Source organism: Hyperolius riggenbachi, chromosome 9 (genome assembly GCF_040937935.1).
Source record: "Hyperolius riggenbachi isolate aHypRig1 chromosome 9, aHypRig1.pri, whole genome shotgun sequence".
NCBI classification, from domain to species: Eukaryota; Metazoa; Chordata; class Amphibia; order Anura; family Hyperoliidae; genus Hyperolius; species Hyperolius riggenbachi.
The window spans coordinates 97,043,446-97,055,454 of NC_090654.1; the positions used below are offsets into that span (position 1 = coordinate 97,043,446).

Genomic DNA, 12,009 nt, shown 5'->3' on the forward strand with positions numbered 1-12,009 from the left:
ACCAAGAAAGTCATATGGTGGAAGGAGGGGTGAACCCATAAACCACTAGAGAAGTAAAATGGGAAAGGGAGGGAGCAATCACTAGGCACCAGGGAAGCCATATGATAGAAGGAGGCAGCAACCACTACACCAGGGAACTATATAGGGAGCCCTGACTCGCCTCACATGCAAAATTGGGGTCTGGCTAGGATGGGTGTTAGCCTCCCTTTTTCCTGGTTCCAAAAGTTGTAAAGTACGCCACAGGTTTTGCATATATAGTTTTGCGAATAAAACAAAGCAAGAGGCTCAGAAGCTTGTATGTAAAAATATATGTTTCTTATCCAATTCATAGTTATTTTTAGCACGCCAGTTTCTATCTCTTCTATTCACAGTTTTGGCAGCAACCCACAGGCCAGGTAGTGCAGTATCCAGGCAATACAATCAGTACTGCCAGCTTTGCATAAGATTTCTCTACCCTGATTCCCGCCTCTGGTGTGAGGGGGCGTGTCCGGGTTCTCGTGCGCTCTCCACACTCCGGTGCACGCGCTCCCACACAGCCGTGCACGCGACCTCTTCATTATTTATCGCGGGCAATAAGGCGCGCTCTCGCTGGTGACGCAGTCCGGTTCGCTGCCGTTTTCGAGTCGCTGTTCTGGAACTCTGGTCACCCGACGGCGGTCCATAACCTGTGCTGTTATTAGTTGTGTGAATACGTATTTTGTGCCCACTCAGTTGCCAGCTTTCTCTCCTCATGGCAGGAGGCCTGTAGCGTCGTACACACCCCCTCGTCCATAGGCCGCGGGGCATTGTGGGGAGACAACATGGCGGCTGGCAGCAGCAAGGCCTCGGTGGGGGCCTTGGAGGCCGCTCTGGACCGCAAGTTGCAGTCGGTTACCAACACCATGGAGTCCATTCAGAACCTGTCCGGCTGGTGCATTGAGAACAAGAAGCAGCACGCCACCATTGTGCACTACTGGCTGAAGTGGTTCCGCAGATGTGAGTATGGCGCTCATTGGCAGGGCTGGCTTGCATGTTGCCTGTGTACTCTAGCTGGGGTAATGTGCATCTCTGTTCTACCCCCCCACTAGTATGAGGTACTCCTGAGCTGGGATGTCACACTGATCTGTGGTAGAGGGCCCTGAGAAATCAGAAGACTCTTGTACTTTGCCTTTCAAACTTATTGTTGACATGGTAAAGAGGCATTTTGTGCTTTAGATTTGTACACACAACTCAGATTCTTCCAGCCTAAACTTTTGTTAATCATTCTTGATAGAGTTCTGAGAACCAGTAATATGTGCTGTTATATGGAGAGGTGAGGGGATGTTTGGGGATTTATTTCATGAGGACGCTACTTCTGATTTGTCCCTTGTTTAGTGATCAAACACATGCATTACTATTAATGGATTCATGCCCCCTCTCTCCACTACTACCTGCATGAGGTTAATGTGAGTGGGCACCCACTTAAATTTTCACTGCTGACCTCCTGTGTGCTGTTGCTGAGAATAACTATATAGCAAGAATTAGATTGCCCAGCAAGCTCATGGTGATCTAGAACTAGGAACTAAGAACTAAGCTTATTAGAGCCAAACGAATCCAACATGCATACAGTGAAAAACTGTAAAATATCTGCAAACATATACAAATAAGTACATTTTTTCCAGAGTAAAATGAGCCATAAATTACCTTTCTCCTATGTTGCTGTCACTTACAGTAGGTAGTAGAAATCTGACAGAAGTGACAGGTTTTGGACTAGTCCATCTCTTCATAGGGGATTCTCAGCAAGGCTTTTATTCTTTATAAAGATATTCCTGAAAAAAGATTGAAACGATGCTGGCCAGCTTCCCTGCTCCCTACAGTTTTTTTGGCAGTTGGACAGAGCAACTGCCATTCACTAAGTGCTTTTGAAAATAAATATATCCCTGAGAATCCCTTATAAAGAGATGGACTAGTCCAAAACCTGTCACTTCTGTCAGATTTCTACTACCTACTGTAAGTGACAGCAACATAGGAGAAAAGTAATTTATGGCTCCTTTTACTCTGGAAAAAATGTACTTCTTATTTGAATATGTTTGCACATATTTTACATTTTACAGTTTTCCGCTGTAGTGCCTCTTCAATGGCGGTGATTGCACAGTTGTGCATCCTGCATAGTTTAGACCTAGCCTGATGAGCATTTACTTTTTGTGCATTCTCTATGGTGTCTGTTAAAAGGTTAAATGAGTAGTGATAAGTTTTTTTCTATTTGCAGGCAGGGCAGAGATGCCTGTGATTAATAATTGCACTGGAAAGGGTGTGAGAAGGGTTAAGTGCTTTTAGTTGAACAGAGTGGAACACTGCACAATATTTGCTGCAGTACTGGCCACAAAGAGTTATTTCTCAACAGGAGGGAGTTTGGGGCATCACTAGGTAGTGGCACTGTGCTTGGGGAAGCTCCAATCTTTGTACAGAGAGCAATTCACCTTTACTAGCGAATCTAAAAGAATAAACTGGAGTTAAAATTGTCACTAGTGTCTAAAACGTTTGCTCAGTATTGTGTGTATCTGTTGGTTTCCAGTTATGACAACTCCAAAATCTGAAAAGTCTGCACTCAGTTTTGATTTAGCCGTGATATTGATTCCTTGCTCAACTATGTACACCAGCTGGATGGTTCTCGGTCAAGATGGCAATTTGGGTCTGCCTCTTCCAAGAATATAGCATGTTGTGCATCAGAGAAAGATCTGGATTCCCGGATCATCTCTTCCAGACGTTGGCTATGTTGATTGTTTTCCCTCTTTACCCGTACTGCTCCTTATGACTCAGTTATGCTATGTCCATCCTGCTCCTTGTTGCTTTGTCCTGCTCTGTACTTTGTCCATCTGCCATCCTCCTCCACACCACCCCCTTCAGAACAGAATGTGTCGCTAGCCTACACATTAGCGCAGTGTTGGTATAGAACTCTGTCCCAAACTGTTATCTAAAGGATCAAGTTTTGAACCTTATGACCAGGGCTGAGGAGTCTGAGTCGGAACAATTTTGGGTACCTGGAGTCGGAGGTTTCAGTAAACTGAGCAGTTGGATGGTTTTTGAACCAAATCCATAGCCTTTTTAAGAATTAGACTAAGGAGTCTGTCGGTGGTTTCATAAAATGAGTCAGAATTTTGTACCGACTCCACAGCCCTGCTTATGACAGTAATTTGTGTGTGCATATTTTTAACCACCAATTTGCAAAGTGCGGTGCATTAGGTCCCTTTGCTTGGTTTGTAGTTAAGAAATCGGGTATACAGAAAGTCTATTCCTCTAAATTGTGTGATTCTAGCTTTAAAGGGTACCAGAGCTAATGGAAGTAAAAGCTGTTATACATACCTGGGGCTTCCTCCAGCCCCATACGCTCGAATCGCTCCCACGCCGCCATCCACTGCTGCCCGCATCTAGGAGAACACTGCTGCAGAGATACACAAAGAGCGCACCTCTGCTACGCTAGACTGGCTCCAACTGACGGCAGAGCGGGGTCCCGGTTCTCCTAGATGCGGGCAGCGCCCCCCGGTCTTGTACTACTGGTCCTCTCCTGCCAGCAGCAGCGATTCCCGCAAAGTTGGCCTGTTGGAAGCTACTGTTCATGTGTGGCCCCAAGTTACATGTACCTTGGTCACGCTCCCACCCCACCACCAGGAGCATTCTGCGCATGCACAGTGGTTGGAAATTGGTACTCCGTATGCGTGGAATGCTCTCGGCTTCCCTTTAACTTTGTGTAAATCTGTATAGCTGGACTCAAAACTAAGTAAAAGTTATATTTTTACAAGTAATCAGTTTGGATCTATATGGTGAGATATTCATGTCCGCAAAGCCATAATTGTTGTTCATACTGAGTTGAATCAAAGGAATAAAAGTTTGTTGCATATAAAGTTTCTGGTTCATCACTGGTTGTGAACATGAATTGGACATCGAGCTGTAAATGTCTCTTTGCTGTGGTACTGTTATCTGGCCTAGTCGGCTTTATTTTTAGGGGTTAGTGAAACACTTTTTTACCCAGGAATCTGTGTATTTATCGTCAAAAGGCAGTGGCTCTAGTTTTTATGTAGCTTTACTTTTCTATGAGGAAGAAAGTTTAAAAAATGCGCAGGCCGTGCTTATGATTTGATTATACCTGAAGCCACGTACAGGGACATGGCTGACAAGACTGCTTATTGTCAGTAGAATGAATTTAGATTGTAAGCTCACAAGGGCAGGGGCTCTCTTCTCTTTTGTGTCTTTGAAATAATTCTATACATTTTATTCTTCGTGTTACTTTTGTCACGGTCATTACCAATTCTGTATTTTGTCACCAATTACCGTATATTCCGGCGTATAAGACGACCCCCCAACTTTTCCAGTTAAAATATAGAGTTTGGGATATACTCGCCGTATAAGTCTTCCCCGCCTTCCAACGCACACTAAATTAAAATAAAAATAAAAAAAATAATGTACTGGTGCTGTGTATGAACAGATACTGGTGCTGTACTGTATGTGTTACCCAGTATATAACAGTAAATAGTCAACTGACTTGTTGCATTGGTCAACTCTCCTTAAGTAGACTGGTCTGCTCTCCTTGTCTACCTGTTTTTCAGAGCGGTATGGAAGAATAGATTGCGCTCCCTCAGCAGGGAGATCTGAGAGGCGGTAACAGGATAGGGCGTATTACCCGGTATCAATGACACCCGGCGTATAAGACGACCCCCAACTTTTCAGAAGATTTTCAAGGGTTAAAAAGTAGTCTTATACGCAGGAATATACAGTATGTATTTTGGTGTATTCCATTTGAAATTGTTTTGAGACCCAGTGCTGGAATGGTAGGTAGGCTGTAAGTGGATCAGGGAAAAGCCTAAAACTAAACTCTGGAAGCAAGGTAATTGGCAACCTCCCATTCACCTCTCTTTTCGTTATCTTTTGCAGGGCTATTGAGTCATTGCATACACCCCTCAGCTATTTGGTTTATGGGACCTATGACTTCCCTATTTTTAATATCATAATGTATTTTCTATGTTTATTGGAAGAATGCAATTTTGGGTACCTGGAGTCAGAGTTGGAGTCAAGTGATTTTTGTACCGACTCCACAGCCCTGCAACAAACAAGGCATTTTGTCATTGTCTAACCTAGGCAACCATACATTTTATATGATTATGTCGTCTTTTGGGGAAAAAAATCATAAAAATACTTGCTTGTAAACTAGCTTGAAAGCGTGTATACTTCTGTACTGGCCATTTAAAATTAATTAGGCTAATGCTAGGTAGGGGTTACACTTGGGAAAATGTGCAGCTTTTGCCAAAGATAAAAAGCACATGCAAAAACATATGGAATGATTTTCTATGGTGCATCTGCGATTTCTGCATTGCATTAAAGATGCAACCTGCACTACTGCACACAATGCATGCGTCTTCTCATTGATATCAATGGGTACTGTAGTGTAAACACTGCCTGCATTAAAACGCACTCTTGTGCGGGCAATTGTCTGTGATTCCCACAGATGCTAGTGTGATCCCTCCCTGAAAGTTTGGCTCTAAAATCTATAGCAAAGCCTTTGTCATTGAGGCTTTTAATTTCCTCATAGTTAATGGAAGCAGGGAAATTAATGAAAACTGATGCAGAACTCATGTGGCACTTCAGCTGAATTCTAATTCAGCTTCTGAATGAACCCAAACATTGGGACCAAGTCTGCAAAACATAACCAAGGCCAATTTGACTAACGCTGCTAAGGGAGGAGCCTGTGTTGCTTTGTGCTATTCGACTCTGATACACCAGTGAATGATATGGAGGTCAACTTGGGATCTGTTCACACTACATTGCAAAACGTACTTTTTTTGTTTATTTTGTTAGATCAGAGAACGCAAAAAAATTGTATCTGTTCACACCTGTCTCTACCAGCGGCTCAGTGTCAGGGCAAGATTGGAGTGCAAAGTCTGGACCTGCACGATAAAATCCCAGTGCTAATGAGTTCTCCATAGACTATATTCTATGGAAGGCAACCGCTGCAGATTGAGTGAAAATGTCCCCAGAGCAGCATCGTGCAGCTGATTCACTGTCTGCTCCGGTTGTCTGGCTTTTACATCTTATAGTGTAAAGCGAGCCTTAATATTCTCCATGCTTTTTTTCCCACTTCTTTCCACACCTACGATTCTGCATTTTGCAATTTATTTCTTATTTTCCTTCTGCAGTTCCCCCTCAAGATGTGCAACAAATGTGAAATTGCAATTCCACATAACGCACACAAATTCAAATAAATGTGAATGGGGCCTTACTCATTCTTCACGCACTATTTGAACCAGGTTTGTGGGCAGTAGATCTCACCAGTGCATTACGTGTACACAATGTTCTCTGTGGATTCACAACAGATCTGTTGTGAATCCATGTTGTTTGTAAACATTTGTATGACAAGGATTAAAATAAAAAATGTGTTTAAAAAAGAAAAAAAGGGAGTTCTAGAGCAGACAGTAGCTGCACGTGTTTCTATTCTGGTGAACCTCTTTAAATGTATAAGAGCGCATTCAGGAATGTGATTTCATGCATGAATTGCCATTGCACAGAATACTCATTGTGGTGCGCTAGAGCGCAGACGTCAGCAGCCGTACCCATCGGGAAATGTGTGCGTTGTGTGATAAAATGTTCCCAGAAGCGTTACATCGTAACACATGGAAACGCACACCTGTAATGGGAATGGTAGCATGAAAGTCTATGGGCTTTCATGTTGCCTTGTGGATTGTACAACATGCGTGTTGCATCAAAACTGACAGCGCAGCACATAGTGTCAATGCGCCCTTACAGCTAAATAAGCGGGAAATAAATATGAAACTGCGTCTGAGATATCTATGCGCTTATGAGTCCTATGGGAGAAAAGCGATTTACAAATGTTGTTGTATGAATGCCATGTTGCATAATAGCTCAGCTGGACTTTACACTAGTGAAACTATGCACTGGGCTTTATTCTTACGGTGGTACTTAATTATAAGTTATCTGTGATGTTTTAACACATGATTCGCCAAGCTTTTTCACCTTTTTCCTCGGTTTTCACCTAATCTGTTTTTAAGCTTCCAAAGAGCAAAAATATAATGTAATAAAATTAATATTGAAATGAAGTTAATCAGTAACAACTTAAGGCTCAAACACACATCAGACTATAGTCTTTGGAAAATGAAAGATCACAGACCAATCTTACTACCCTTCATGTAGTATGAGAGCATTTCTACAGTCTTTTCTATGGAGCTGAACTCCCCATCAGACAGAAATCTTTGCAAGATGCTGCACACAAAGATGCTGTACAGACACAAAAGATCCGTTCCTGCAAAAGATCCGTTACTGCAAATTGCATTCATAGTCTATGAGATCTGCAGATCATCATACACCCCTTGTTTAACTGACATTCATCTGCAGATCAGACAATCATCTGCAGATCTAAAAATCCATCCTGGTGGATCTGATCTGAAGATGAATGTCTGTTAAACAGGGTGTGTATGGTGATACAGATATAGACTATGAATGCATTTTGCAGGAACAGATCTTTTGCAGGAACAGATCTTTTGCAGGAACAGATCTTTTGCAGGAACAGATCTTTTGCAGGAACAGATCTTTTGCAGGAACAGATCTTTTGCAGGAACAGATCTTTTGCAGGAACAGATCTTTTGCAGGAACAGATCTTTTGCAGGAACAGATCTTTTGCAGGAACAGATCTTTTGCGTCTGTACAACATCTTTGTGTGCAGCATCTTGCAAATATTTTTTTCTGATGGGGAGTTCAGCTCCATAGAATAGACTGTGTAGAAATGCTCTCATACTACATGAAGGGTGGTAAGATTGGTCTGTGATCTTTCATTTTCCAAAAACTATAGTCTGATGTGTGTATGCACCCTTAGGCCCCTTTTACACTTAATCAGTTGGTGTGCGTTAGTATGCGTTGGTACGCGTTTTTCCCATAGCAGTGCATTGGGAGGAAGATTTTAGTTAAAACGTGTTAAGTGTAAAAGAGGCCATAGGAAAACATGGGCTTTACTTTGAAAATCTGTTTTCTTTCCGTTTTAACTGAGAGCAACTGATTAAGTGTAAAAGGGCCCTTACTCTAAATGATTATTTTGCTTGTATGTGCTGTAAGGTTATTTTTATCAATTAGGTGATAAGTCATGTATGAGAATCTTTGTGAATAGCGCCCCATTGTGTTTATAATACAATAATTTCTTCAGATTGACTCTGCAGCATTGTCTCAGCATGGGAACCAGGCATAAGCATCTTTGTAGCAGAGTGGGCTTGTCCATTGATGCGTTCCCTTGGTTTTAAGCCTCATCTACACAGTACAATTTTCCGTTAGATCGAATCTACTAGACATATGTATTATGCTGGGCACAGACGAGTCGACCCGGCGGCTCGATTAGCCGCCGGATCGACTCCCGCCGTGCCCCTGCTCGTCCCCGTGGGCGGCCGGATCGATCCCCGCTCGTCCCCGCGGGCGCACCTTATCTTTTGCTCGATTTCCCGCTATTGTCCGCCCGCGGGGATCGAGCAGGGAATCCGGCGGGTCATCGGACCTGTCGGATATTATCAATCGAGCCATCAGCGGCTCGATTGATGAGGGACAAACGCTCCATGTATGCCCAGCATTAGATAATTTCAACCGGTCGAATCGGATTGCGATAGATTTTGCAATAGATTTTGGGTACTTATCAAAGCAAAATCTATCGCAAAATTGATCTGAAACAATTTGGACGTCTACACATGATGCAATTTCTTATCAGATCGCTGGTCGATCTGATGGCAAATTGTACCATGTAGGTGAGACTTAGAGACTCCGTAACAAAAATTGCATCCTGTTTTTTATCATCCTACAAGTTCCAAAAGCTATTCTAATGTGTTCTGGCTTACTGCAGCACTTTCTGCTATCACAGTCTCTGTAATAAATCAATGTATCTTTCCCCTGTCAGACTTGTCGGCCTGTGTCTGGAAGGCTGCCAAGTTCTTCAGTGTTGTGGTTCTGCTATGAACTCCCCCTTCCAGGCCCCTCTATGCACACTGCTTGTGTATTATTTAGATTAGGGCAGCTTCTCTCTTATCTTTTACAAGCTGGATAAATCGTCCTCTGAGCTGGCTGGGCTTTCACATACTGAGGAAATTCAGACAAGGGCAAAGCTGTTTGCAGGAAGAAAAGAGCAGCCTGAAACTTCAGTGCATGAGAGATGCAGGGGGAAAGAAACACACAAATGATCTCTTGAGATTCAAAAGGAAGGCTGTATACAGTCTGCTTTTGTATGGATGTATTTTCTATGTGTGGACATACTGTACATCAACCTACTTCCTGTTTTGGTGGCCATTTTGTTTGTTTATAAACAAACTTTTTAAAACTGTTTTTAACCACTTTTAATGCGGCGGGGAGCGGCGAAATTGTGACAGAGGGTAATAGATGTCCCCTAACACACTGGTATGTTTTCTTTTGTGCGATTTTTAACAATACAGAGTCTCTTTAACAAATGCTTGTACAGTAACTGAATTGGACTCACAATGCACTGCAGCCAAAGATGAAACTGCCACCACTGGATGGTCTGGCAGCATAAAGTTTTATATTTTTTTTTCTGTTATACTCTAATAATTGGTGAATCATTAGCATTTTGAGACTAACATGTTCACTGTGAACAGGTGCTTAGTTACATTTTTTTTCTTAGATTGCGCCTTAAGGTGGCCATACACTTAAAGGAGTACTATCGATTGAAACAACTTTTTTTTTTTAATACTCTATATTAGTGTACACATTACCACTAGTGTTAGGGACACTTTATTTATTCCCCCAGGTCTCTCTCTCGCTATCCCTGCTTAAAAATTCATTTCTCACACAGCTCATAGTAGTTTGGGTCACCCCGAGCTGCTTGGTTACTCTGTCACACAGCTCACAAATATGTCACTGTGTCACTCACATCATGCAGCAGACATGAGGAGAAATAGGCTGATCTGAGGTGGTAACAGGTAACTAAATGAGCTGGAATATTGCTGGAATATAACTAGCTGTAACAATAGTCTGTGTTTACACTCAGACTGCCTGCTTGAGGTGATTCACTCCAGGCTGCATCCACTTTACAAGCTGCTGAGGGGCAGACCACTGTCTACAATTAGCATTATTAGTATCTTTATCAGTAAAGAGAAGCAAAGATAATAAACACACATTGCTAGAATCTTTAACCCCTTACCACCATATCAACAAGATTCTTTAAGCAAGGTGATAATTAAACTATAAACTGAGGAGTTGATAGCAACTCCCCTGTGCAGAGACATGGTCTAGCCCTCTGGGAGCTCAGTATTAGATACATTTTGTATCCAACACTGGCAAAACTGACTGAGGATTTTACAGCTGAGAGGAACAGCTGTGTGAGGAATCAAATTACTCCTAGTACTTGTCCTATTGTGTGCTACAACATACAGCATTTCAAAATAAATGCACACATCGATAGTATTCCTTTAAAGATTTGCAGCAGATTTGACCATCAGATAGATTTCTGTCGATGCCTTGTCAAGTTGAATCGGAAAGGAATCTGATGTGTGCCACACACTAGGAACAGATTTCCAATATATTTCAGACTGAAATCTATTGGAAATCTACTGAAAATCGTTCTAAATGCATTATTGTACCATTAGATCCAGTGCAACTCTATGGGCCATCAATCTGCTGCCAGCAGCAGATCGACCTAGATTTTCCATCATGTCAGATCAAATCTATCTATATCTGCTGCAAATCGATCGATCTGGGAATTTGATAGAATCGATTTCTGATTGATTCTATAGAATCGATTGATGGCTGAAATCGACCAGTGTATGGGCCCCTATAGAACCAGTGGGTTGCTAGCTACAAATTTCTGGTGGACAATATAGAGATTCTCATCCAGGGCAATCACAAAAAATATTTTCATATCCTGTTTATATTATATACTTTTGAAAATTTTCCCTGTTCAATTATAGCAGATGCACTTGTGCCTGTCCATGCAGATCATCACGATGCATCTCTCAGGTCTCATGCATGCTCCTTTTTAATCCTGCCAAAGGCTTGTATACATTCTAGAGGGTTCTCAGTTGGGGGTCATCTAGGCTGAGAATTTAGTGTATGTACATCCTCTCCAATGCATCACCGAGAGATCGCATTGTTTTCTTCCTGCTCAATACCATGCCGTCAAACCTCCTCCCCCCAACCATAGTAAAAAGTGTCCCTAGCCTATAGGCTAGCATATTACTATTTATTGAATTTATATAGCGTTAATATACTAAAAATAAGGTGACGGACAACACAAAACAGATAGTAAGAAGTAAGACGCGGTGCCAGATCTTACACTTCAGTGATTTAAGTTCACACTATTTTGTAAGCTGAATGCACGATCAGGCTAAATACACAAGGAGGGAGGTCCCTGATTAAGGCTTACAATCTAAAGGGAGGGGATGGTGACACGATTGAGAGCACAGCGCCTGCACAGTACTTTGCCCTAAACTCTCACTCGAGGGATCGCCTCCCAATCCCTGTGGTAATCAGTACATCAGGATCCTCTTCTCTGCTGCCACAAGGATCCAACCCACCTGTACCCCACCAGTGTTCTCCCCAGAATTTTTTTCCAGCCGGGTGGCATGAAAAAGTAGCCGGGTGGCATGAAAAAGTAGCCGGGTGGGTTGAGATGAAAATGCAGGGCAACTCTGCTTATAGCATAGGAGGAGGTGAGGAGGTGAGCCGATGACAGCCGGGTGGTCACCAAATCTAGCCGGGTGGAGCACCCGGCTAAAAGAGCCTGGGGAGAACACTGCCCACGTGCAAGCTTATTCCGCCTAGCTAGGCACACAAGTCTGGTTCTCATTAAAGCGGATCCGAGATGAAAAACTACTGTATAACAAGTAACTTGTCTGTTATCTAAAGTTTAGATAGTTACACAGCAAATCTAGCTGCAAACAGTTGCAATAGAATATGATTATTTATTTCTGTGATACGACAGCAGCCATGTTGTTTGTAAACATTACACACAGGCAAGCTTATCTGCATCTTCAGCACTCATCCTGTGAAAAAAACCTAATC

General features: G+C 42.5%; 1 protein-coding gene across 1 annotated transcript in view; it reads left to right on the top strand.

The window, feature by feature from the left end:
* Window positions 1-520: 520 nt before the first annotated feature.
* RPRD2 (regulation of nuclear pre-mRNA domain containing 2) overlaps window positions 521-12,009 on the top strand; it is a 117,512-nt gene continuing 106,023 nt past the window's right edge. Inside the window, exon 1 of the mRNA XM_068253235.1 lies at window positions 521-975. Within this exon, the coding sequence (XP_068109336.1) occupies window positions 801-975 (175 nt within the window). The 5' untranslated portion in view covers window positions 521-800. The remainder of the gene's footprint in view (window positions 976-12,009) is intronic.